Raw genomic sequence first — 27,932 nt, 5'->3', positions numbered from 1 at the left:
AGAATCCTTATCAGAAAAGTTTGTTTGGGTAATGTGCTTATGAGAAGAAAACAAATACTATCTGTTGATATATCGAACTCTATTTTTATGTTTTAACCTCTCGACTATTAATATTAGTATCGAGCTAAAAAAAAAAATCAAGTACCTGCTCAGGCCGTGGACCATGTACAGTAAAAGACAAACAGTGTATTGAATGATAGCATTTTTATTTTTATTTTTTAAATGGAAAATTCATATTACCGTAGGTCAACTTGACTCCAGTAGGCTTGAGCATTGAGGGAAACCAGATGCGAGGATGCTGTACAGATTTAACCCAGCACAGTAAAGTTTCATTTTCATATATATATATATATATTTTTTTTTTCTTTGCCGTGTTTATTTGACATCAACGACTACAAAGGGATCGTCGCTCAGCTACCGCCTGCCATCGCCCTCAGAGGTGAAAGCGGATTGGTCGAGACGTTTTCGGCTCCCCTCTGATTGGTCAGCCCGGCAGCTCGAGGCACCTGCAGCACCTGTCGCGCGACTTCGGGAAAAAAAAGTTCGGCCGTTGAGAAGTTCAGCGGAGTGGGCTGGACCATTGTTCCATCCTGGAAGAGGGCGGGAGGGGTGGTGGGGCAGGAAAAACCGAGTCCGGAACACAAGAAGGAAACTAAAAGCTGTCAGACGAGTTTCCACCTTTCTGGAGATGAATGGAGTGATCCGGGAAGTCTGTGCTCTCCGAGACGCGCAAGGAAAACTTTCCAACTTCTGCTATGTTGTGTGAAAAAAAAAAAAAAAAAAAATGACAGCCCACACATAGAAAAACTATCGGAGCGGCAGAGCATTAATTTTAGCTAGTTTTGTCGCCTAAGAAGAAATGGCGTCGGAGGTGCAATTGAACGGGAAAGAACTTTTGGAAGTTGACATATGCGACGGCGGCGTGTGCTCCGAAGACGAGAGCGGCGTGTTTGTCCACTCTGCCGCCTCCCTCCAGGATGATTTCTCCGGCTTTCAGCAGTGGACGAGCTCTGCCGAGTCATCAAATGACACATCATCACCTCCGGGACAGCAGGAGGTCCCCAGCGAACGCGGTGCTCCGCCTGGCGCCGTTGCTGCCGCCCAAACGGCCGACGAGACCGGAGACAGCGACTCGGAGTCCCAGGTCAACGGTCTTAAAGCTCCGAGGACTTCCATAGTGGACTGTCTCTTGGTGGAGCTTTATGAAACCTACAGTGGAGGCAGCAGGAGGAATGTGGACAGCTGGGACAGCTCCACCGAGGCGTCCGGATCAGATGCTTTCCTGGGCCGCAGTAACTCCGGGGCCAGCTTCCTCCAGGAGCTCCAGGAGAAGCACACCAGGAGGCATCAGATGAACTACCTGGCCCAGAAAGGTGAGGGGTGTGTGGATAGGTGTTTGTGAATTGCTGGGGCTTTGACAGCTCCCGTTTCTCCTTTCGGCATATGGACAGCATCACATATTTGTCTCAGAGGGCAATAAAATGTGTACAATTTACGACCAAAAACAAAACAAAACCATGTAAACAAATTCCCAAGTTTAATTGGCAATGGTCAGCTGTAAAAGTTGGCACATGCCAAATTGCTATTTTCAAAACTTTTAGTTCAGCATCTTCATTTCCTCATGCGTAGATTAATCAGATTTTACTCATCTTTTTTTTTTTAGGGCTGATATTTGGATCTGATATTGATATATGTCAGCTTATAGGCAATAACTGCATGTTATTGTAGATATTTTAACCATACGGGCAAGCTTCATATTGGTCTAAAATGTGAGGAATACTAAGATTAAAAAAATAATAATAATACAATTGAGGACTTTTTAAAGATCTAAACATGGGGATATTTTAGTCCTGTTTATTCATTAAATTGATTGCACTTCACACAAAGGATCCTTTGTGTACCTTTTTGTTTACCAGAGGTGCCCACATCTTTCAAGAATCCTCCCGCTGAAGAAAACAGATCAGCCAACGAAATAAATGTTATGTTGTTTTTTTTCCATTTAAGTGGAATTAGGTTGTACTTATATCTTTCAGTAATTCTAAGCACTTAAAAATGAGAGTGGTCGTTGGTATGCCACTTTTGACTGCCGCTGTTATTCTGGCAAATGCCACAGGGGCCCCACAGGTGCCACATCCACTGCTGTCTCTGCCCATGAAGTGTAATGAAAACAGATCAAATTTGTGATTTTTTTTTTTTAACTGATTAATCGTCATTTTAAACTGTCACATTTGCCTTGAATATATTAAGAATTCACATATCAAGGCTTGGGGCTGAGCGGAGACAGAGATACCTCAGAATGTTTTTACTCAGTGGGTTATCCTGACCGTGTTCACCCAGCAGACAGATGCATGCTGGGTAAACAAGGCCATCCGGTGGCCAGAGGAGTTGTATGTAGCAAAGAGGCAGCGTTTTTTTTTAGCCATCTGTGTCTGCACTAAGCATCACTCTTACTCTTACTCTTACAAATATCAAATGCAAACTTAAATGACAATATTAAGGATGCACTGAGCCAACATTTCCTCTTCCGATACAAATTCAGGATATTTTTCCAATGCTACATTTAATCTCATTGAGATAAATAAGACAACATTATGCAACAGGAATTGCTGTGGCGCTAAAACTTGAGTCAGTGGAACGTATAGCAGAGACGCTGCATTTTATTATGATAATGACAAAGAAACTGTATTGATGTGCATTGGTCATGTTTAGCTGATACCTGATCTGCTTTTTATGGGCTGATCAGGGGCCATTGCATCCCCAGAAAACATCATTAACTTTGAATAGCCTTGTGGAGGCCATGACTGGAGATCATAAATAAGCCATCCCTTTCAAAACAGAGGACGAAGAAGACAACAGGGATTTGCTTTTAGCTTTGTGAACTACTCATATCCCCTATAATTCATTCAATAAAATGAATCTGTAATGAGAGGTATGTGCCTTTTTAAGATTATTTGGTTTATCAAGGTATGTAGCCGGCTTGTCTACAAGGGTTCACTGTAAACATATATCTGAAGAAGGCAGCTAGAGTATGCAGACTTTTACATACTCAAACAGGCTCAGACACAAAGGATGATTAGTGTGTTGACCGCTCATTTTCTAGTGTAGCCTTGGAGACTTGAAAGGCACATTACTGTGAGTGCCACGCTATCATTGTTTCCTCTGTTGAAGTGGAAGCCTACAGTAAACACAGCCAGTGAGTTCGCTGTTTGCCCTCTACGCATGTGAGCCCGGGTCAAGTTAAACAATGCAGAGGGCCGCCACTCAGGAAGAGGAAGGGGTCCGATGGAGCCTCAAAGAACAGCTTAAAAATGTGAGTACTGTCTCTAACGTGTGCAGTTAGGGCTTAACGGTCCGTGGTGAAGTTTAGGGCTCTTTTGGTATAAGCTGTAAATGTGCTGAATTGACAGCAGCAGTGCAGTATACTAAGCAAGCCAATTAAGTAATCTCTCAATTTGCTAAAATGTCCTTCAGGAAGATCGTGCTAGCTCCAGGCTGTTGTCTACAGGTGACTGACCTTTGACCTCCTCGTGGAAGAGGGGTTATGCGAACTAAAGGATTTTTTGTGGAAAAGGAGGCAAACAGATGATCATTAAGTAGCAACGAATGACTATTTTCATTATTAATTTGTCATTTTTTAAAATACATATATTTATTGTTTGGTCTTGCAAAGGCATGGCTTCAGATTGCCCATTCAACAGCGATCCAAAGGTGAGTAATATCAGAGACGTTATGAGTGAGGAGACAAACCACTTAAAGCATTTTGAACAGAAGAGTCTGTAATGCTAAAGATGGCGGTTGTATAACACATTTCCCACCCTTCGCCCCCCAAAAGCCAATTGTCTTCTTTACAACAGGCAGGCGGGAAACATATCAAGCCAATCGTGTTGTTGCACTGACGCAAGGGAAACGTTGCGCATGCGTAGTAGAAGTATAACCTGTGGAAAAAAAAGTGTTTCACACCTTATTTTGGGGGAAAGTCATCAAACGTTTCAAACTGTTTTTTACCAGATATGACTGGTGATTCAAGACATGCAGTTTTTATGTCCCAGTGACCATTGAAAGTGAAGTTATGGCTCTCTCCCCATGAATTTATATAGGGGCCTAGTCTAGTTAGCCTGAAATAACCTGCACAGGTCCGTTGCCAAGAAGGCTGCTGAATGGCAAGACTTGCTTATAAGGACTTTGACCATATATAAAGAAATGAAGAAAAACAGCAAATCCACACTTTTTCAAAACAGTAAAGAGCAAATATTTGGTATTTTGTCTCAATACTTGACGTGAAATAGTAATGAATTGTAATAAATTTCACTGATTATTTTTAATTTGCATTGATTTCTGGGAGAAGAAGAGACATCAGATTTGTTTTTGATTGGCCTTATGATGACTGTGTAATTTGTGGCAGATGGCAGTTTCAGAGTAAACGTTAGTTTTTTATTATTACCAGCTGCGACAGAGAGGCTGTTATTGTTTTCATCTTGTCTGTTTGTTTTTGTGTGTGTGTGTGTGTGTGTGTGTGTGTGTGTGTGTGTGTGTGTGTGTGTGTGTGTGTGTGTGTGTGTGTGTGTGTGTGTGTGTGTGTGTGTGTGTGTGTGTGTGTGTGTGTCAGTCAGTCAGTCATAGGCTGCTTTTGGGGACAAATTTCAGACTACAGACCAGTTAATTGGGGACAAAACCCTTGTCTCCAATTGGGGAAAGCTGATTTTAGGGTTAGTGGTTAAGGTTATGGTTAGGGTTAAGGTTAGGTTAAGTCTCCAGGAAATTAATGAAGTCTATGTAATGTCCCCAGAAGTGACCGAGGTCAACGTGTGTGTGTCATCATGGCAAAATGTGTTCCTGGAGACACCTCCTGTAGCGGGAACTACGACAGCCGTGGTTTTAAGTACTGTGATGGGTGTTTATATGTCTAGCCTCCTGTGGACAGATTTTGCCACCATGATAGCATCACAACCATGCAAGGTACACTCACTAAACTTTACAAGTGTGTAGTTGAGATCAAAATGAAGGCCAAGTTCAAAGATGGGTCCGGTCCGACCCATGAGTACGCGGCTGGTGTGATCCCATCACAAGATGGTCTCTAATTGTTAATACTGCTGTGAGTGTTTGTTTACTCTGCCTTTATGCCCTTTTGCTTTAAAGTTTTTCTTTATTTTACACACCAGAAATATAACACAAACTTTGATGAACCCTGACTTACCGATCTGTTTATGTCTCAGATATACCGTGTGTCACCTTCAGATAAAAATCAGATTTTCACTCTAAAAGTTTTTTTTTTTTGTAAATGGGAGAAGGGTGTGTATTCATGTGGGGCGACGCTCTGGTTTTCATTTTCTCTTTGCCTGCAGCTTGGAAAACAGACAAATGACTGTGATATTCTGATCTTTCAATGGAGTGCAGACATCACATGTTCACTAAATCAAGTGGCCTTATTTAGAATACATCATATTGTAGACAGACCTGCATAAAAAGACACGGGTGACTAATTAAAGAATAAGTCTGAAAAATGAGCCCCCATCCTTAGGGCACGAGGGGTCACTGAATGGTTTGATGAGTATGAAAATGATGTGAATCATATGCTATGGCCTTTCGCAGTCACCAGATCTCAACCCAGTTGATCATCTCAGGCCGACTCTGGTCCGACGTGTTAGACGGTGCTCTCCACCACCATCCTCAGAACACCGAATGAGGGAACATCTTTTGGAAGAATGGTGTCCATCCCTCCAGTAGAGTCCCAGAGACTGGTAGAATCAATGCCAAGGCACATTAAAGTTGTTCTGGCGGCTCGTGGTGGCCCAACACCTTACTAAGACCCTTTATATTGGTTTCTCCTTTAATTTGTCACCCACCTGTATATTTGTCTCTGTTGTGTTTCTGAAACTGGTGTGAAAAACAGAAAAATATAGGACAAATTTGCGTTTCATAAAACTTAAAATATGAACCTTACGCACATAAAATTACCAACATTTTACTTTAAATTTTATCGACAGTGTTTTGCTCATACAAAAATTTTTTTGAACTGTAACTTTTAAAGATAAACAAATTGGCTCACAAATTTACATATCCCCCTGCACATGTAATCAGTTGCATTTATTCTTCGCAGGAAGAAAATCGTCCCATGAGCCCATAAATGTGGGATGCATTTATGTGCTGGCGGAGAGGTCTGAGATGCAGCTTTTGAGCTTGTTCGTGTGATATTTCTAAGTGGGGAAATGTGTTTCAGTGCCCCCTTTTTCACTATTCCCAACTTTGTGTTTCTATAGCCCCCGAAGAGCTGCATTCAATCATCCAGGAGGGGAGATATCGTACAGCCCTGCAGTCGGCCAAGCTGATTCGCCAGCTGAAGAGACGGGACCGACTTTGTCACAAACTGCAGAAGAACTATGACATTATCACGGCGTGTCTTCAGGCTGTCTCACAAAAACGACGTAAGAATAAACAGTTCTTGCTGTGCTTTAATACTAAACAAGACCAGTCTTAAGTAGACGGTGTCATTGATGTGTGTTAACTTTCAGGAGGAGGTACTCGGACTCTCTCCTGTGTGTTGTCATGATTGTAAGGGATTTATAGACGTCTAAAAGGCTTTAATCTGGCACGTTCTTTTCTTAGAAAATTTCACAAACATACATGTGCCTGAACATAATCATTTTATGAGCGAGAAATATATCTGTGTTCATAGTTTTGCCTCGCTTCTCTGTAACTGGTTTCGATTGTCTGAGAACAAATAGCAGTAGACACAACTGCAGCTGTTGTGAAGCCCCCTTGTAAGGGTTCTTTGCAAGACCTTTTTCATATCTTTACAGAAGCAAAATAGTATCACAAACAAAACATCTGTTTCATCTGATCGAATTTAGTTCCCCCTGAGATCCAGTTTTGGAATCCACTACTCTGTAATACCACAAGCTTCTTTCAGATTTGCATTTTAACCCAAACAAAGAAAAAGTGAGTCAATACAAAGAAATTCTTCATATGTTGTAGTTTAATGCTCTCATGACATTTTCCACAAATCTTTAATACGATCGGTTTCTCTGCAACCCGACCACGGGCTTAAAATCCAGAGTAAACTCAAAGCACTGCGCTGTGCTGGTTGTCGTATCACACGTAGTATGAAAATAACCGTCTCAAATCTGCATAACGGGCTGTGACTTAGGCCCAAAGTTAAAGACTCGGTGGAAACTGGGATATAAAAATGAACAAACAAACAATCTCCCCACTCTTCAGCTTCAAAACTGCTCCCAAAATCATTCAGTTGAATGTTCTGTTACGTAAGAGGTGTCTGTAATAACATGGCCTGTAAGGTAACTCTTCCATGGAAAAGATTGGGGATCAAACCTCACACTTGCTTCTTCACGCAACTAGTCTTGTAAAGGATTTCTCTCTACAGGTGCCTTGAGTGGTTCAGTTTTGGTGGTTGATGTGCAAGAAAAGGTTAAACGTAATTGAAAGAATTTAGGTGTATGTTATTATGTGCTTTTTTTTTTTAACTGCCTTTTTCTTTCAACTTACAGCACGGTGGCTCACATCGCAGTAGGGTGTAAAATAATACATGGGTATTTCAGTGCTTTTGTGTTATTATTATTATTATTATTATTATTGGGCATTTACACATGGGTTAATGGCCAGATTGTGCCATTTATTTCCAGCACAGCCACTATTTCACAACGCTCCTGGTACTGCACTGTCATTTACTCAGCAGTGAATCCAGTATGAATACAGCACTGCGGAGCCGGCAAGGCTGCTGCTGAAAACCACGAAGGCTAAACTGCTCGTCACTGGGATTTTTTTTGCACGTCTGTAACAGCCTCCAACAGGCAAGAAACATATGGAAGGCTCAATGAACTAGTATGATCAGCCAAGCAGCTGCCAGGATCAACAATTTACTACTTCCCAGGGTTGAGTGACATCGATATTTTCACGTCACGATTATGCCTTCACAAAAGAATTGGCAGTTTATGATATAATTGTCCCTAATTGGCTAAAATAAATGAACAGGTCATCTGTTAAGTACCCGGACATTTGGGAGAGTTACTTGACATTTGATACAAGAATTACAGGAAATCAAACTGTTGCAGATTTTGTCGTGATGATACGTTTCTACAGACTCTTAACATTTGGAGTCGGCACATTTTTCAGAATGTGTGTCGGAGCTTTGTGTGCAGTGAACAAAACAAACATTAATGCAAATCAGTTACAGTCACTTGATTCATTCATGTCACGTGTTTTATATAACAATATTGCCTATTGGAATTCTAACAATATATTCAAAACGTAAGACAGTTTTTTTTTTTTTTTACGTGTACTGATGATAAGTTAAATTCAGGGATATAAACTTTTTTTTTTCCCCTTGAGAGGGGCATTACTCTCATCTCTGCATTTTCCAGTTGCCTGAAGATGGAACAAGCGAGCTGGTAATTTCATAATAGAAAATAAATTACTGTCTTAAGAACATTATCTAGTTATGAAGTATTATCATCAAGCCCCCCTTTTTTTTTTTTTTTTTTTTTCATAGTTATTATCAAGGCTGTTTGAAGCTATTGATTCAAAACGTCATTAAGGCTGGATGTCTTATCCACTCAGGAAGCACTTACTGTACCTCTACGGCTGAATCATAATGTCATGGATCATCGGTTTCAGATCGCGAACGTCATTTCTTTGATTGCTCTCCGCTCTGTGTTCGGGGTGTTTGGTTTAGCAGGTGACCATGCAGAATCGGTGTTTGCTAAATTTTGATGAGACGAGTCGGGGTTTACGTCTTAAAAATGGACCAGAGAGAGGGGTTACCAGTCCCTTTGGCGCATCGCTTTGTTAAAGCAAACAGTTCACTCCCCTAGAGTGTGTTGTATGACCGTCACTTCACTGCAAGTCATTCGTATGGAGTTGAAGTTTTCAGTTACTGCCTTTGTTACTGTCATCAGAAAGGGCAGGTGCACTTTTTGTCTTTTCTTTTCTTTTTTAACAAAAATGCCAAAGATTCTCGGCTCCCAGTCTTTTAAAATGTGAGCATTCGCTGCTGGTCTTTGTCACACATGATTGTAAATTGAATATGTTTGGGTTGTCGACCGTTGGTCTGACAAAACAAGATATTTGAGGACATCCCCTTGGGTCCTGGGAAATTGTACTGGGCTTTTTTTTTTCACTATTTTCTGACACTTTATAGATAAAAACGATTTATTGAGACAGTAATTAAAAGATTAATCAATAAGAAAAATAATCATCAGCTGCAGCCCTAATGATTTCTAGCCTCTTTTCCATTGACCTCCTCGGTTACCTTGCATGCTTCTCCTCTTCTCCCCCTTTAAATAAACAGGGAAACTAATAACAGATCATTGATTTTTACATCAGTGTACTTTGTGAAAAGAGCTGAGCTCCAACAATTACTCAGTTAATTGATTTCTTGATCAATGGAGAAGCAACTGGAACCACTTCTGATAAATTATTAATCATTAAAGTCATTCGTCAAGCAAAAGTGGCAAACGTTTTGTTGTAAACTGAAAATGTTTTGGTTTTGCAGTGTTGGCCAGGATTGATTATTAAAGTCTGAAGAACTTGTGGGAACCTGCGATGGGTATTTTTTTTTTTTTTTTTTTTAATCAAAGACTGAAGAAATGACCTACAGGTTATAGCGGTTATTTTTGTATCCGGCTGCAGGTCTTTGCCGTACTTAAATCGAATCCTGTCTCATTTCATGGGCCCTAGATGATCCAGAGGGACCTTTTTCCGTTTCTGTGCATGCGGGTTGTTGGCAGTACGTGTATCTGCTCCTCCCTGTCTCAGTCTTTCCTACAGTCAGCTAAGGGAACCTCGACCCTGTGTTTTACCTCGGTGGACTGTTATTCAGAGCTTAGGCTGTAGCCTGTTTAGTAACCTGTTTAAGAATGTGTGGATCCTTGTCTTTTGAAAGTCCACTCAGTCCGTTTGAGTTTTTTTTCTTTTTTTCTTTCTTTCTTCTTTTTCCCCTTCCTGATTTTTTTTTCACACAGAATACACTGCTGTATTGTGGTAACTGGCCGACCACTTAGTGGGTTTAAGGAAAACCAAAAAAACAAAACTCCATCCCTCCTCCATCCCCTCTCCTCACGCTCCCCTCCACCATTACCTCATCCCTCTCTATCTCCTCCCCACGTGTCTCTCCATCCTACCGCATCCCTCCCTCCTCGCACCTCCTCCTGGTGACGCTGGACCGGAGGAGGATGAGGAGGTGTACAGCTTCAGCAGCGCTACCGACCAAGAGCAGCAGCGGCAGCCGTTACTTCCTCCTCGACCGATCTGCTTATTTATTGATGTTTTTCTTTTCTCGACATTTTCTAAATCACATTTCCTGTAGATGTTTGAGTCGCAGGAACTTGGCTTCCTGGACGTCCCTGCACCATGAATCGCGAGCTGAAAGGTCTGTCGTTTCTCGGGGCATAAGTCGGGAACACAAACCATCCGCGGAAGAGATTTGAAGCGTCAATTTAATCGATTAATTTTTCAACGCCTTCGACGGGAGCGCTTGGAGGAACAGCTGCGTCTCCGGCCGTCGCGGCGGCTTCCCCATTTACCGGGGACGGCGCGGGGAGAGACTTAATCAGGCGGGACCAAGCGATGAGGCGGTCGAGCGGACTTTGACAGGCTTGATCCCCGATGAGGCAGGAGCGGCTCCCCGCCGCCGGCAGGAGGCCGAGGGCGGGCGCGAAGCAGCGGCAGCAGGGGTCGGGAGGGGTCGGTAACATCATCAGCAACGTCCTGAGGAAACGGAACGGGATATCGAGGAGTGCGCCCCGGCTGCTCTGCACCTTGGAGCCAGGTGACCCATCAGGCACTGCGTCGCATAGTCCATCATTTGGTTTTAGGCACTATGGCAACAAAGTAGCACAATACCGGGGATGGATTATATGTAAGCCTGGCGTTTTGCGGGGCACCCCCGCATCCTGTGGCAGCATCCTACTGTTCTCATATAATTTCTTCCCCTTTTATACTCTCATTGTCATTTCATTTACTGCCAGAAAAACAGCCTGCTCTTATTCACCGTAGGTCTCGTTTCATGCTGCAACTGGCAAGTGTTTGCCATTTTATGGCTGATATCAAACCGTGCATCAGGCGTAATCGTGATGTCAGCCCCAAAACCTCTACCATTTGTAGGTAATTATGGCTGAATCTAAGCTGATAGATATAATATCTGCCCTCATGAAGTACAAAGCCCATTTTAATTGGCTGATAAAATTGTGAAATTGCTGATAAATTAATTTCTTTTGCTATATTACAAATATTTTCATGGATGCATCCTGTGACAGGAGCGATGATCCAATTTTCCCACACCGAGGTGTCAGATGAGCTCATTCTCGTCGCAGTGACCGTTAAACCCGACTGTAAATTACCAACCTGACCTCCGCTGAGTTCGGTATCAGATCATGGGAGTGTACGGGGACGCTGGTGAGCCTCAGGTGTGGTTCCATACGTCTCATCATGTCTCCCACTGACCAACATAACCTGAGGAGATGTCAGTCATTACTTCCCTTCTTCCTAGACCCTGGTGGACGGACGCCCCTGATGCACTAGATGTGTGTTCGGCCAAAACAGCCAGATGTCTCTCTGTAGTTTGGACATTCGTATGCATTTTGAAAATTTAAGTATAGTAGTAGACATTTACTAGCACAGTGGATATCCCAGACTTTAGAGACCCATCAGGCAGACACCTAGTGCCGTCCATGGGCCTGGTACTGAAATGAATGAGCACTGATTTTACACCTTAGTGGTTGTTTTGTTTTGTTTTGTTTTTTATATGGACTCCTTTCCTTAATTTGGTCCCATGTTTTGTTATTCCTACTGTGCGGTACAAGAAATAGCATAACAACCTTTTTTTTTATCAGTCAAACAGACACAGAGTGCATAAACCTACGCAGTTAGATTAAAAAAAATAAGCCAAGCAAGTAAATAAAGTATTCATGAAATCCAGGAAAACCCGGGACAGACGACTACCTGCCTTTAGCCTGTTTCAAATGAACTGATACTTGACTCGTCGGACACTTATTTTGCTGTTGTGATGTTCAGCATCAGTCCGCACAACAGATAGTCGTTCCCCTCCTCAGATATTTCCCTGCTAATGCCGAGGTTTCTGTACACTCTCCAGAGGCCAGCAATTGAAATGCTTCAACAAAACACCCCCAACAAAAGCTGTAATCTTGTTTTTAATACGCGAAGGGAGCGCCTTCAGAGATCCTTAAACTGAGGGATCTCTATCATAATGTGTTGCACTGCAGTGTAGGTTTCGTAAGGGGGGGGGCAAATCAAGGTTTTCATCTTATTAAATTATATTTTTTATTTTGTTTATTTTTTGCTGTTTTCTGTTGTAGTGTAATGTGCCTTTACAAAGACCCGGCCTCTTGAATGAACGATGGTGGGGGGGTCATCCATCCTCTGGCTGGTTCAATTTCAGTTCATTTCAACGCCGGAGAAACCCACCTGTCCCCCACCGTGAAGGAGTGCGGCCTCGGGTGCTGCCGACCCTTTTTACAACACACGTTCCGTGTCAGCGGCGCTGGACTAATCTGTGACAGGGGAAGTAGGAGGGTTTTTCCCTGTTAATCCGCTCCCAAAGCCCCGGGAGGAAACCGCAGAATAGAGCGGCGCTCAACCGGAATGGCGCAGGACGAAACGGCGGAGGCGGACCGCGCAGGTTAAACACCCGTTTTGTCTTTTATCCGGGCCTTTGACCGGAGAGGGAACTCGGTTCCTCACGCTTCATGTGTAAATCGGCTGCCCGGCGGGAGAGCGGCCGATCCTCCGGAGACTCTGCCGCAAGAGGGGGAGGAAGAAAAATGGCCGCAGTTTGGCCCAGAGCCCAAAACGCGTCAGGACCTTCCCTCTTAACTTCAGATCAAAATTTCATTTCCGTGTGATCTTCGGTGGTGGCGTTGGTGGCGTGTGTGTGTGTGTGTGTGTGTGTGTTGGGGGGGGGTTGTTAGCCCGCTGGTCTTAATACGCTCTAAAGAAGTTCGCGTGTACGTGCAAAGAGATTTGGCGAGATTTCCAGTGAAGCGGAGACCGAAAACGCGAATTCAGCACCGGGAGGAAACGGACAGCGATGCGACGAACACTTCCGCGTGTTTTTCAAACACCCAGCAGACCCACGGAACTTTAAACCCCGCAACCTCTTTTTTTTTTCTTTCGCGTACAGCGCCGCGTAGGAGCAGGTTGAGCGAGCGCGTTTCTCTCCGCAGCTCAGTGCGCGAGTTAGACACAAGAAAAGAAAAAAAAAAAAAAACCCGCTCGCTGAACTTCCGGTGGTTTCGGACTTCGTCGGACTGTGGTCGCTCTGCCGCAGACGGTCACCCTGGGGTCTGAAGTTCGTACCGTGCGGACTGAGCGAACTGTGCTAGAAGCATCTGTCAGTCGCTGTGAGAGGGATGTGACCGAAAGTAAACAAAAAGTGGTTCCATTCACGCTGTGTCCCGTTTCCATTCACGATATGTGACCAGCCAAAGCTGCTCTTCGCCATCTTATGCAGAAACCAAACCACCTCGACTCTTGGTATCCCCTCAGCTTGAGCTTTCTTTTTGTTTACTTTTAAACCTCTTCGTGGTTTGGCTCAATCATGTATTTATGATTTATTATTATTATTATTATTGTTTTATTTAAATGATATTCTGCTCCAAGACCCACAGAAGTTGTTAAAAGTTCTTCAGTCCAGGCTTAAAACGAAGGGGGACCCTGTTTGTGCTGTTCTAGCTCCGAGAAGGTGGGAAAAACTCCCTCTCAGTGTAAAAGAGTGAGGCGGTGCCACATACTATCAAAGCGTCTGAAAACCTTCCAGCACAGACTAGCAGCTTTGAAACATACTGATCAAATGGTTTCTTGTTGTTTTTTATTTTATCCTGTTTTTTATTCTGTGTTTGACAACTTTCTGAAGTCCTGCCATGTTTCGCGGTTTTGCATTTTTTGCGACACACCTTGATTCACTGGTTTGGAAAAGGTTCCATTGAAAATTCGGTTTACATACTAAAATATATGAACCCTTAACTAGCTTTAATGTAAATTTTTAAAAGAGTCCACTATACACTCGTTTAATTGTTTCAGTCTTTGTGAACCTGTGTTAGAAAGGCTGTTGAATTTTATTGCTTTGTACTCAGAGGCGTTTCTTTGCATTTTTTAAAATGAGAGTAGGCTGTTGTATTAGATTGCATTAGTTTTATGTGTACCTACAAAAAAAAAAAGACAAATGAGCGTATGTCGTTTTGAAAAGGATCTAATTGTCAGTTATAAAAGCCAAGGAGATTAATGCTTCTTTTTTATTGTGGCCTGCCTTATTTGATCATCATCTTGGGGTCATAAACTGCTTTTGTGTCTGCCTAGGGAACGCCCAAGGATATTCTCCACTCAATTTCAACTCAACTCTTTCAGTTTTCTTCAGCTGACAATATCACAGTATATCACGCATCTGCTTGTTACAGCTCTTAGTGGAAGCTTTATTCCCAATTAGTAAAGCGTTGGCAGGAGTCTACCAACGCATACGATGCTTACATGTACATATTAACGTGTAAAGAGTAAGATAACTATTAACATAGTGTATATACTATCTACCTATACATAGTAAAATATGATAAATATGTGATGGGTGTTTTTGTCTGACATCTTCTGTACAGTAACTGTGGAAACGTTGGGTTGTTGACTTATGCAATGACTTACACATCCAGACCTGGTTCAAGACTGGTCTTACCCGTCTCTGGTTTGCATTGCAGGAGTTGACACGAGGCTGAAGTTCACCATTGAACCATCGCTGGGGAAGAATGGATTCCAGCAGGTGAGCTAAACCCCATCAGTCCGGTTTAAAATTCAGCATGTTCCAGCAGAGACCGAAGTTTGTCGGCCACTCTGTTGCCGTTACTGCCTCTAGTGATGCAGTAAATGGTGACGATGCCGACTTGTTCAGCACTGAAGTACTGTTTTCTCCCCTACAGTGGTACGACGCCCTTAAGGCAGTGGCTAGGCTTCCTACCGGGATACCAAAGGAATGGAGGAATAGGGTATGTAACCTTGTCTAGCTTCTAGCTCTAACTAATTGTCTCGGTGGCACTGTAGTGCTTTTCTCTCTTGGGCGAGCCTCACCGGGAATGAAAATGTAAGTAGCAGATTATTTTTGAAAATGCTGCATTTAGCAGCTCTATTGCAGCCTTGTAATTGCTGCATGCTGAGTAAATGCCCGTGTTGACTCTGAGCCGCAAACCTCGGGTGCTACTTTTGTTTGGACCAGAAAAATCTGCCATGTAAAAAAAAAAAAAAACAAAAGAAAAGAAAAGCCACAACATTTTGATAAATTAGACTTTATGCATTTCTCTTCTCTGTTTTCTATTTTGTTTTGAACCTAGAGGGCATTTAGAAAAGAAAAGAAAAATATGTTTTCTTTGTTATTGTCAACCTGCAGGCAGAGTTTTACAGTCTTGAGAGAGACAGCACGGTCTAAAAGAACAATGCACAGAGGCTCTTTGTCTACAGTGCTCCATACATCACACATCTTAACTTTATCTCTTGGGATGAGCGCGCAAGGAAGTGGAGGCGATTACTTTCATCTTGTCTTGAGGAAATGAACAATGAAATCTCGTCTCTTGCGTGGACTTGCAAAACAAAATGAGTCACCGTGAACGAGGGGGCTCTTACAGACGTGCTGGAGCACAGAGAAACCTGAGAATATTTTGGAAAGAAAAACAGTACAGTTTAAATATGTGTTCATACAACTCAGTGGGGAGAGTTAATGACAGTCTCTTTGTTCTCTGCCCTGATATTAGAACCCTTTCTCTAGTTACCCTCACCTTCTAAAAGTCAAAGGTATTTTCCTAGCACTATGAGGTTCATTGTGTACCTGCTGTTGTTGTCTTTGCGCAGGTTTGGCTAACACTAGCAGACCAGTACCTCCACAGTATCTCCATCGACTGGGAGAAGACGCTTCGCTTTGCCTTTAACGAGCGTAGCAACCCGGACGATGACTCCCTTGGCATTCAAATCGTCAAGGTAACCAGAATGCATTTTTGTGTCGGGGGCTGGGGGTGAGACCAATGTACGCGCACACTGTATGTGCAGGGGACTTTGTGAGCACCTGTGTTTGTGTGCGTTTTTGTCGTGTCCTGAGTCAGCGGCACGGCACCCGGTGTGGAAGCCTCAGTATTTATCCATAGCACGTGGGTCAAAACTGACAGAGACAGAAACTGTGTGAATGCCTTGTGAAGCGTAGCATAGAGACCGTTCAGGGTCACCAGAAACATATTATTGCTTAAGTATAGTATTAGCACGGCAGCCTTTTTAGAAGGATATATTAGTTTTAGCTTGGTGTACCCAATGAGCTGGCAACTGAGTTTATAAGTAACAACGGAAATCCGAAAAAATATCTTTTGATGACCTACTATGACTGAACAACTGAACAATCGGTAGTCACTCATGAAGACAGTAAGATTCAGATGAAAGCTCCAGAAAATGGTCGTTTGAGTTCAGATTATTTTGTCTGACTTTTTTTGTAATTTCGAAGTAGACGACTAACATCAAATGTTCACTAGTCCAGTGTGGTTGTAAAATACTGGCCTAACTGTATTAATGACCCTGATGGCAGGAATAGACTGCGGTGTGCCGCTGAGGTTCAAGAGTACGTGGGTTTCATTCTAACCGAAGACACGTCAGCTATTTCACACAAACGTCTGAACCTGTTGAACCCCGCTGCGCTATTTTATTGACAAGTGAGCTACAGGGAGGTGCAGGGTAATGACAACTTCCAGCGAAGACGGACACAGAAAGTATCTTTTCAGATTCAGTAGCCATCATTGTTATTTTCTTATTGAGTGTATATAGTAGCACATATTACTAATAGAATATGGTCTTTCCCTTGAAAGGTGAAGTGACTGTTTAAAAAGCAGTGTTCAGTAGAAGATGTTTGCTTATGACCGTGCGTCAGAGAACGGAATGGCTGCATCATGGAAACACTAGAGCTCTTTTCTATTTCTCAATGACTCAGAGATTCAACAGAGTAATATCTACTTTCCATCAACAGGGCAAAGTCCAATCCACTGCTTCTCTGGGTTTGTGTTCTTGTCTCTGCCCTAAATGCCTCAAATGATAATTCATTTATCCGGTTAGCGCATTGACTTGAGATAAAATAAACCACACCATGCATCCTCCCCGTGTCCAGGACCTACACAGGACTGGCTGCAGTTCTTATTGTGGCCAGGAGGGGGAGCAGGACAGGGTGGTGCTGAAGAGGGTGCTGCTCGCATACGCCCGCTGGAATAAAACTGTGGGTTACTGCCAAGGATTCAATGTACTGGCTGCTCTCATTCTGGAAGTGACAGAGGGCAGTGAGAGTGATGCACTTAAGGTATACACATCCAATAATACTAATAATGTTTCATTCATTATCCTAAGATGGGGGAAAAATGAATGTGGATTTCAAAAACAAGAGTATATATTCAAAATTAGGTATATGCTGTATGAAGTTCTACTTCCTGATGGAGTTTCTATGTTGCATTATGCCCTGAAAATAATGATTTTACTTCACTGTGGTGCTACAGAGCTGTATTTTCCTGCTCTTTTGTGTTCAGGTGATGATATATCTGATTGACAAAGTGCTGCCAGAGAGTTATTTTGCCAACAACCTTCGAGCATTGTCAGGTAAACACAGTAACGCACACACAAGCGGGTGTATTTTCAGACAAATGAACACGGCAGATACATTTTGGTGTTAGGATACTGAGGAGGATACATGTTCCTCTGATCTAGAGCTGAGAAGACAAGTCAGAAAATCAATCTGCAACAGTTTTGATTATCGTTTTTTTAAGGCAAAATGCCAAAAATGTACTAGTTTCAGCGTCTAAAATATGAATATTTGCGGATTTTCTCAGACTTCTATGATAGTAAGCTTGGTTTTTGACCACTGATTGTACAAAACAAGCATTTAAAATATGTCAACTTAGGCTCTGGGAAATTGCAATGAGCATTTTTTTCAAAATATGAATCAAATAATCAAGAAAATAATCGGCAGGTTCATCGACAATAAAAATAATTGCTTTAGTTTGGGATTCAGGAGCTTGAAGGTTAATGAATGTGGTACTTGAGGTCTGGAACATGTCTTTGTCCGATGATCAAAAAGCTCAGTAATCAAAACAGACCTTTGAACATTACCGGCGTTTATTGAAATTACATAATGAGGCCGTCTACTGTGCCCACCGATTTGAGACTTCATTGATTGCTCTCTAACCAGCTAATCTTTCTACCGTGTGATGTCTCCTTCTGTCAGTGGACATGGCGGTGTTCAGAGACCTGCTGCGTCTAAAGCTGCCCAGACTGTCGCAGCACCTCCACCACCTTCAGAAAGCTGCCAACAGAGTGTCTGGAGGTACAAATCTGTGTGTGTGTGTGTCTGTGTGTGTGTCTGTGTGTGTGTGTGTGAGAGAATGTTTCTAAAAAGCTACCTGGTATAGATATTTGGTGCCACCACCATGCAAAGCTACCTGATGCTGCTTTAATATTTCTTATGTCTAGGAAAATAGCAAGTCATTTGCGTGTTTTACTTTTATGCATAGAGGCAAAAGACTTTTGTGTGTTCGTGTCTTTGTGAGTAAATGCCATAATCCAGCGGTGTGATTGCGCTACTCACTCACCTAATATCACAAGTAATGTGTGTCTCTTTCTTCCAGGCAGTTACGAGCCTCCGCTGACCAACGTCTTCACTATGCAGTGGTTCCTCACCATGTTCGCCACCTGCCTGCCGGCGTCCACTGTGCTGAAGATCTGGGACTCCGTTTTCTTCGAGGGGTCCGAGGTGCTGTTCCGGGTTGCCCTCGCCATCTGGGAGCGACTGGGAGAGTAAGCAAACCGTTGCTTAAATTACAGCTGGTTTGGAGGTTTTGAAAAATGATCCCAGTGTTTGTATGCACCAGTGGTTTTTTTTGTTTTGTTAGTATTCAACATTGAATTTGATCATTTTCGGGAATAACAAACCTTGCTGTGTTGCATGCAATCGTGCCCCCCCCCCCCCCCCGTCTCTGTCCAGGAGGATCGAGTACTGTCAGACAGCAGATGAGTTTTACAGCACGATGGGTTGCCTCACTCAGGAGATGCTGGAGCACAACCTCATCGATCCTGCTGAACTCATGCAGGTACGGGATAAACAAAAGTGCTCGCACCTTTTTAAACAGTTACCGGATGTTGTTAAATTGTTAGACGTACTATTAACGTAACTTTTCTCTCCCACCGCCTCCCTGTCTGTCAGGAGGTTTATTCCATGGCAGTGTTTCCTTTCCCTCAACTGGCTGAGTTGAGAGAGAAATACACCTACAACATCACTCCGTTCCCTACCTCAGTCAAATCCAATGGAAGGTTTGTCTACACTTAGAAATTCCAATACATTTCAGTAGTGTTGTGTAAAACACTCCACATGGCACTTTCTCCAACTTCCTCTACTGCCCTCAAGGGTAACCTATGGAGTTCTTGACCACTAGTGGCACTCCGGAGCAGTCTTTATTAAATGTACAGTATTGTGCTCAACATGAAGATGACACGATGCACATTCCTGCTGACAGTAGGAGGTGATGCAGATGTATAGTGCACGCAAGTCCCAAAACATGAGAGAGAAGAAGTTTTGGTCTTTTTGGCATTTTGGTCAGAAACACTGAATGTAAATATAAACTAGACAGGGTACCTTTTGAACTAGAGGCAAAATTTCCTCTGTGTTGCTTGTACAAATGAAATCTTGCCCAAATACAGGCACAGGTTGTAATTGCAGCCTTACCTAAGTTACTGCACATATCCATCCTCCAAAGAGCATTTGGATGCACAAAACTGTGTAGATTCAAGGCAAAACATGACTTTTAAGATGCTTACAAACAACATAACATAATAAAATACTCAGTTTACGTGTTTCTTAGAGGAATTTGGACTCGTGAAGGCCTCTAATATGTATGTGTGAGATGGAGGTGATGTGAACATGTGATATAGCAGCGGTGGTGACGGAGATTTTATTGTCTTGTTCCAGTGGTGGTCTGGGCAGCTGGGAGAGCGACGACGACGCCGACATGGATGATGAAGACTCAGTGGTGACCGCACTCGGTTGTCTGGGGCCCCTGGGTGGCCTACTGGCCCCTGAGCTGCAGAGATACCAGAAACATATCAAAGGTCAGTGCAGCAGACACAAGAAACGAAAAGCGGGATTTAAATGGTAACCAGGGAAGAGGTCAGCAGGGACAGCAGACAAGTGGTTTCAGGCTAGGTGTTGCCCCAAATCTTCGTCTCCTGCCCCCGATTTGACTCCAAGTACAAACTGTCTCTGATCTTTTTCCTCCAGACAAATCCCTACTTCCTATTCCTTCACTGACTCTTACAAACACGAAAAAAAAGGCTAATAGCCTGAGGGTTTTAGTTAAAAAAACACTGGCTCAGATCTGAAGCAGTAGTTGTCACACTACAGAGAGAGATTTAAAAATGCATTGAGAGCTTAATTTAACCTCATAAGTAAATCTCAGTACAACTGACTTGACCTGGTTCAAAAGGGAAACTTTGCTCATTTTTAAGAGCTATGTGTAGCAAATGAACATTAATAAATCATTACCACAGTCACTCCCAGAGAGTAGTGTAATTACAGTAAACAAACCAGTCTGCCAGCTGTCACAGGCCTTTACAGTGACTTTTACATTGTTTGCTGAAGGGTTGGATTTGGTCATTGCAGCACAAAAGCAGGAAGAGCTGCTGAAAAGTGATGGAAAACACTTTTTTTTTTTTTTACTAAAGATAAAGAGAAAAAAAACAAAAATGCAACCAAATGAACGTCAAACACACATTATCTCAACACAATGCAATTTAACCTTGTCTTCGAATATCGATGTTGCCATCAGTCGCAAAAAACAGGAAGGAGTGACTCAGTTTGGTGGGGTGGTTTCACTCAGAGCCAAAGTCTTTGAAAATAGAAACTTAAGATTGCATCCATTACTGTGGTCTTCAAAACAGTCTCAGTCATGCATAGTATGTATTTCAAGAAACATTTGGTTTTAAAATGAATGCAACATCAACAGAACCAAATTTTGTTGTCATCCATTTCAGATCAAGAGGCTTTTTTCTTTCTAGTCTTGCGTCTTGCGAGGTCAGCTGATCTTGATTAAAGAGGATGAAAGCAAAATTGGGTGAGCAAATAAGTAAGAAAAGGAGATTAAAAAGACCTAAAAAGGCCCACTGGATTATGTCTGGTTCATGTGTTTTGCTGGAGTCTTTTCTTCCTTTTTTTGAACCCAAACCCTCGACCATAATCTCTTGAGTTTCTCAAATTCTTCTGTGTCAGTGTGTTTTAAAGCAAACATCACAGCCATGAAACAAATCCAAACAAGTCGAAAAAGGGTCAGGCATTGTTTGGTAAAAACATGAGGAAAGTAGGAAAAGAGTTTAATGTTGGGACGACAAACATGACATGAGAACCCGATCAGAGTTTTTTTTTTTTTTTTCTTTTTTCTTCTTTCTACCTCCAGACCAGCGAGCAGAGCAGGGAAACATCGCAGAGCTGAGCCCGGGAGCGGTTGGAGCTGGAGGGGCAGCTGGAGGAGGAGGAGGTGGAGGTGGAGGAGGTGCCAGGGCGGAGCATCAAGCGGCCATCAACAGCATGATGATGGAGAGAATGAGCACCGACATCTGCGCCCTGAAGAAGCAATATGCGCGGATCAAGAGGCGGCAGCAGCAACAGGCTATGCAACTCTACATACGCACAGGTGGGGGGGGGGTAAAAATAGTCATAACTTTATCCATGACTTTGCACTTCTGTTTTTATTTTTAAAACTGTCACTTCCCTTTATATTCTCTTTTTTTCTAATGTTCTCTATTTTCAGGAGGGATTAGCTTTAATATCATTATAAAAACTGTCACTTTAGGCCAGTGGCTCCCAGGGTTGGGCGGCTTATGAATTGACAGAGGGTGCAGCAAGATTTGTTAATTTCCCTTTTTTATTGAACAGTTTAATCATATTTCACCACATAAAAAAGGGAGGCATCATTACGTTAACTACATTCGTGTTTTTACTTTTTCACCTATTTCAAAACAGTATAAATGAGCGATACACATTAAAATCATCATATTATGAACACAGTTTATTATGCAGTTAGGGTGCATGACAGCAGCATTCTTTCTAGGGTTGAGGTATACCATGGGAAAAATGTACTATGAAGGGGTGCTTTGGTTTAAAAAAAAAAAAAAAAAATTTGGGAACCACTGCTTTAGGAGACGGTAACCCATCTTCTCTGTAGGTGGCAGCTGCAGTTATATATTGTATGTAAATACAAACAAACTTCTTACTTCAGAACAAAATATTCAGTTGAATTTAGAGATATTGTTCTCCAAAAAACGGAATAGAAAAGACTTTAAAAGAAAAAAAGTAAAGGCCAAAAATGCAAAGTATGAGTTCCCACTTAGTGCTTGAGATTGTTACAGATACCATGGCAACAGAAAATACTTTAGTTTACATAATGTTTGCTGACAGTGGCAGTATTTGTCCAAGACCTTATTTAAACACCAACATTTCTATATATAAAAGTGTGAATGCCTTAATGAAGATGAAGATGACGTCCTACCTATACGGTCAGAACAATGGAAACACACACAACAGAAAGTTGGATGTTTTGCTGATGATTATGTGACTCGTAGGCCTTGGACCTGAAGTGGCCACAAGTCCAGGAGTTTGTCAGGAGCGTCCCAACAAGCACAGCAGCAGCACCGACCACCAGACTGACGGTACCGGTGTCGAACCATCTGATGCTTGGTGTTCTGGGGCTGATTGGAGGGTCTCTAGTGGTGCATTGGTGTTTGAAAAGCAATCGCCTGATTTAAGGAGGGTGGTAGAGTACGCTAGTCATAAAATCCCTTTCTGACAAAGCTGTCAGTTACTATACGTCTACCAGGGATTCCCAAGGCAGATTTCCAATCTTTTTTTTTTTTTTTAGCATTGTTTATTGGGATAAATGAATGTTGCAATACAAAAAATTACAATTTTCATGTTTTTTTTGTTTAACCACGCACAATTAATATAAGTTCATATCTAACATTGTACAGCTTAAGAATTCACTATTGAGATTTAAACAGTTGTATTTTATGTTGTAGGGAAAAAAACAAAGTCTATCATGCTTATCTGAACCATTTAGAGTATTCTCTTCAGAAACTGAAAACCCTGCGGGGGGGAAAAAAAAAAAAAAAACCATTGGAAATCTGGTGCAGGGACTGCTGGCTCAGAAATATTGAATCTTTTCCAGGTTGCATAACTGTAAACGCTGTCTGACTAAATTTACAAAATCAGGTTACGGTTTTTCTAGCTTGAATACGTATCAGGCTCTCAAAATGCCGCAGGTCGCATACGTGTGTGGTTCATTTTAGAAAACCAGCAGGGGTGGCTGCAGTGTTGAGCACTGTTCTGCGCAAACAGAACCTCTTTAAAAGTAGAGCAAGTCTACTTTTAAGGCATAAAAATGTTTGGATACACTGGATTTCTTTGACAGTTGTCACACGAGAGGAGTACTGTAGCCTCTGGCATTTTGAGAGCATTTTTGAAACTGGTGCTACGCTCTGCTTTAATTTGTTTTGCTTTTTAAAGAAAAAAGAAGCAATATGTCTGGTATAGGGAATGCTGTAGCTGGGACAACTGGTGAGGGTTTTGTTCTGGTTGCAGGTGGTACATACACAATTAAAGACAATAAACCAGCTGTATTCTAAATATTTATGTTGAGACACCTGTCACTACTGTACATAAGACAAGTCCATCAGATGGATCAGTCGGTTACCGGCATCAGTTAAAATGCCAGAAAATTACAGTCGTGTTAATATGTTGTTATCTACTGCATACTGTACACAACCCAAAAGACATTCAGCCATCTACATTTTCAGATTGTTCCAATTACAATAATGACAAAACACCATGTACTTTTCATGCACATATATTTCTGGAGAGCTTCAGGTTATGTTTTATTTGTAGATAACAAAACGCTGAGAATATCTAAAGCAGTGACACGTGTCTCCAATTATACTTGAGTTTGCAAACGATTTGTTATTCTTTGCCTGTATGTTGGAAGTTTTCTCTGACTTGGGCAAACTCCTATTACCAACCTTCATCAACAAACTCTAATTCTGCCTGCTGGAGCTCCTCCCATCCCATGCTAACGTGATTTTTCCGAGGCTTGTGTAACAGTATTACAGTGTGATTTGATGTTATTTCCCTTCCAATACAAACATCTGTACACACACTCATCTCTTTTCCCTCTAATCACCATATAAATACTATAAGCAATCAGCTTGTATAAAGTCATGTTTACAGTAACATAGTTTACTGACATTGGGAAAAGGCCAAAGTACTGTACACTACTGTACTTATTATATAATATTACATTTTTTAGAGGGAGAGAGAGAAAGGATTATGTACTTGACCAGTAATCCAGAAACTGTCCTTTTCAGTGAGAGGCTTGATGGATAAATCGTTCGGCGGTAAAAACCCAAAATTCCAGATGCCCTCTGGTGTATGATGGTGGTGCTGAGCTTTTGGCAACAGATGCTCTGAGCAGCTGACTGTATTTCTAAATGTGACTCAGCTGTTGCATCTGCATGATCATATGGGCAATTAAATAATTTCTGTCATTAGTTAACTGTTGAAAAAAGTATTGAATTTTGTCAGTCAACAGGATATTATCCAGTGAAATGAGCAAAATATTATTTGATGAAAATGTTTCAAAAAAGTGTTAAATTTTAATTGATAATTGAAGTAAAAATATAGGTCTACAGTTAAACAAACAATATTATTTTAAGGCATCACTTTCACATTTATAGTTATAAATTAATTACTCAAAGAACAATCAAAAGATTAAATGATGTAGGAAACAATCCTTAGTTTCAGAAGTTTCAGAACAGAGGTTTTTATGGGGAAACCAATTCTTTAAATGATTAAACATATATCAGTTTTGCTTTTAGATGATGTACTCGAACGTTTACATTGTCTTGCTAACCATGGTATCAACAGTACTCTGTTTAAAACAGTATTGTTGTCTGGGTGTTAATACGGTTAAGTGTTTAATTGTGCACTTCCCAGTGTACAACGCGGCTGAAAAACACAGTTTTGAAAAAAATCTATATTACAGGGCCCCAGGTTTTAATAAAATTCTTAAGGTCAAAAATGCAGATCACAGTTTCACATGCACTCATAAAACTGCTATTTCAATATCTCTGTTTTTCTAGCCTCATTGTTTGTGCTTCTACCTGGACCTAGAATCTATTGTAAGGCTGTTTTTGTGTTTGTCCCCTTGCCTTTCACCTTCCATCCAGACAAGTGCCCAGCCACCCGTGTCCTGGCCTCCCAACTCAACCCCTCCAGCTCTGTGATCAACCACCTCCTCCTGGGTAGGAAACCACATGGAAGTCCCTGGGGATCCAGACCCACATCCACTAGCACGTGCACACTACCAGGGGCTCGACATGCTTTTCTGTCCGAGAGTCAGGGCTCCCTGGCCAGGCAGCACTGTGGCTCATTGCCCTCCAACAGTAGTGGATCTCCTGGGAGCTCTTTGGGAGGGACTGGGTCACCTTGGCGTGCTCATGTTAGGGTTCATCGGAGAAATATAGCCAGGGCTCGAGCACAGCTGGGCTTTGGAGATTCAGAGGAAAGGGAAATTGAGGACGAAGGAGGATCAGTGGGATTGGAGGGTGAAGAGGAGAGAAGGATTGAGGAAAACAAGAGAGATGATGAGGAGCAGAGAGAGGGGAGCGACATCTCTGTCGCTTCATCTCCTGATCCCTCTGTTACAGGGTCTGTATGTCAAAAGGCTCCACAGGTTGCAGATGAGACAAAAGAAGCAGAAGTTGCAGAGGTGGTGGTGCAACTGGACTCCCTGGATCTAGAGGACGAGTCAAACCTGACCTCCCCCATCAATGCAAACCCAGATACACAACCTACACTCCCAGAGTCTAACACTGCACCCCAAGTCCCTCTTCTCCCTCCTCCGCCGTCCTCAAACAGACACACAGAGTCCGACTCCTCAGGTTCAGAACGAAACCCTGGCTCTGACATACAATTTCCCTCCATTGCTTTACCTCCACCTCACCACTCCTCTAACTCCTGCATCCCCTCTTCCTCCCCTTCCACCCCAAGTCCATCCCCCTCCCCGGTCCCATCATCGGCTTCTCTAGGTCCATCCTGCTCATCCTCTCCTACACTACCCTCCACCCCAACACCAAATTCCACATCCCGCCTCCCATCCTCTTCATCAGCCAATGGCTTATCTGCTCTCTCTCTGCCTGCCTCCTCCACCTTTTACAAAACTTCCTGCCCTTCCACACCTTCACTCTCCTCTGTCTCCTTATCTTCCAAATCTCATATCTCCTCCTCCCCGTCAACCCCAGTGTTCTCCTCTGCCACGTCCACTCCTAAACAGCAAGTCTTCTCCCCGTTCCCTTGCATAAAACAGCCGAGGAAATCGGTCGCAGCCAGAAACCTCGGTCTCTACGGTCCCACATCCAGAACACCCAACGTACACTTCCCCCAGCTCAGCCGCAACCTCAACCGCAGTAGTGCTGCCGGCACCACCGGGAGGCGTTGAAAACCTGAGCACTCCTAAACTGATGCTGGAAACACACAGTTGTTACATGATATGAAAAATCATTCTATAGTTACACCGTGTTGCCTCCTGCATATCAAGAAAAATAACCCATACCTTATTTGAAGTAGAGGGAAAGTTCTGGAAATGTGAAGTTCAAACATGCGGAGAAATGGCCTAATTATCAATACAGAGGTGGGAAGGTTGTGGTTCACCTGACAGAGGGGTCATCCTGACATTCACAAGCCATTATAGACAAACATTAAAGAACCAGTTGTCGATTAAGTGTGAAGGAAATTTCCTCGAGGTTTTTTTGTTGTTTCAACTGCACCGAATCTTTAAAGCTGGGGAGTTTGGAACAGAGGACTATAGGACTATCACAGTATCAAGCCCTTTACAGTGGCCTATGCAGGTCCTTCTTGACCATAATTCATACATGATAAAATAAAAAAATAAAAAAAAGATAAGACACCAGATGTGAGGGTAAACTATGCTTTTACAGACTCTCTACAAAGTGTCTTCGGTCAGGCACTAAGTTACACTGCATTTGTGCTGGGCTTCTGCATCTCTTCAACGGCAGTGTGTGATCTCTAATAGGGGTTCTCCCTGGACTGACACATGAAGAGTCTCTGGCCTGGACAAATGTTTACTTCTGGACTCACAAAGAACATCTATGCGATAACACAATAGCCATCCAGTTATTTCTATGCCAAGAATTTAAAGAAATAACTACCCAGGAAATAAGATATACCTAAGAATTTATGTAAATGAAGAATCATGGAAACATATTGTATGTGTGCCCAAAAAACACACCCAATCATAAAACTTGATGTGATGTCCTGAAGCACTCAGCATTTTTTGTTCTCTGTGAAATCATTCTCCGTGTGTATTCTTGTCTGTGTCTCAACTGTTGAACATGAAAAATGTAATGTCTCGATAAATGAAGTAAGTGTGAATGAGAATGCTAATGTGACTCACACTGATTGTCGCCAAGTTTTGTTTTGACCAACTGGAGGTTGAATACAGTGTAAATTAAATATGGCAAATTTAAATATGAGACAAGGTTTTCATTCTGAAACATAACGGGGATATAACTGTTGTTCATATACATTAAATGTGATGCTTTATAAGGCAGTGGCAGAAAAATGACTATATCAAATCACACAAGTAGCGGTATTCACATGAAATAAACTTGTACAGCACTTTAAAGGGACCTTATTTAATGCTGGTTTCCAGTATAAATAGCCCAACCTTACTGAAAACATTCTTATTTGGAACCTTACCACAAAGCCGCTGTTTGTCATTGGACTTTAAATGCAGTCCAGTTAGGCTAATAAAAATAAATACATCTTAGAAGATGGAAAAATCCCAGTACGGTCA

General features: G+C 42.3%; 1 protein-coding gene across 2 annotated transcripts; it reads left to right on the top strand.

Moving 5' to 3' along the window:
• Positions 1-608: 608 nt before the first annotated feature.
• Positions 609-27,932, top strand: tbc1d30 (TBC1 domain family, member 30). 2 transcript variants are annotated; one of them, XM_040149344.1, is made up of 14 exons: positions 609-1,373; positions 6,258-6,422; positions 14,712-14,773; positions 14,931-14,996; positions 15,853-15,978; positions 17,144-17,329; positions 17,553-17,622; positions 18,248-18,346; positions 18,648-18,816; positions 19,004-19,109; positions 19,223-19,329; positions 19,985-20,124; positions 21,465-21,701; positions 25,285-27,932. In XM_040149344.1, the coding sequence occupies exons 1-14, from the start codon at positions 860-862 to the stop codon at positions 26,553-26,555; spliced, it is 3,318 nt and encodes a 1,105-aa protein (XP_040005278.1). In that variant the 5' UTR covers positions 609-859; the 3' UTR covers positions 26,556-27,932. The 2 variants fall into 2 exon arrangements, with proteins under 2 accessions (XP_040005278.1, XP_040005287.1); XM_040149353.1 differs by lacking the exons at positions 609-1,373; positions 6,258-6,422 and adding an exon at positions 12,344-12,649.

The sequence above is a fragment of the Xiphias gladius genome, chromosome 2 (genome assembly GCF_016859285.1).
Source record: "Xiphias gladius isolate SHS-SW01 ecotype Sanya breed wild chromosome 2, ASM1685928v1, whole genome shotgun sequence".
NCBI lineage: Eukaryota > Metazoa > Chordata > Actinopteri > Istiophoriformes > Xiphiidae > Xiphias > Xiphias gladius.
This window is presented reverse-complemented; position numbering and strand designations above follow the sequence as displayed.

Bases quoted from the DNA above. Each gene is read 5' to 3' on its own strand.
- tbc1d30 (XM_040149344.1), top strand. From the start codon at position 860: ATGGCGTCGGAGGTGCAATTGAACGGGAAAGAACTTTTGGAAGTTGAC. The intron at 6,423-14,711 runs GTAAGAATAAAC...TTTGCATTGCAG, and splicing joins GGCTGTCTCACAAAAACGAC to GAGTTGACACGAGGCTGAAG. The intron at 15,979-17,143 runs GTAACCAGAATG...CCCCGTGTCCAG, and splicing joins TTGGCATTCAAATCGTCAAG to GACCTACACAGGACTGGCTG.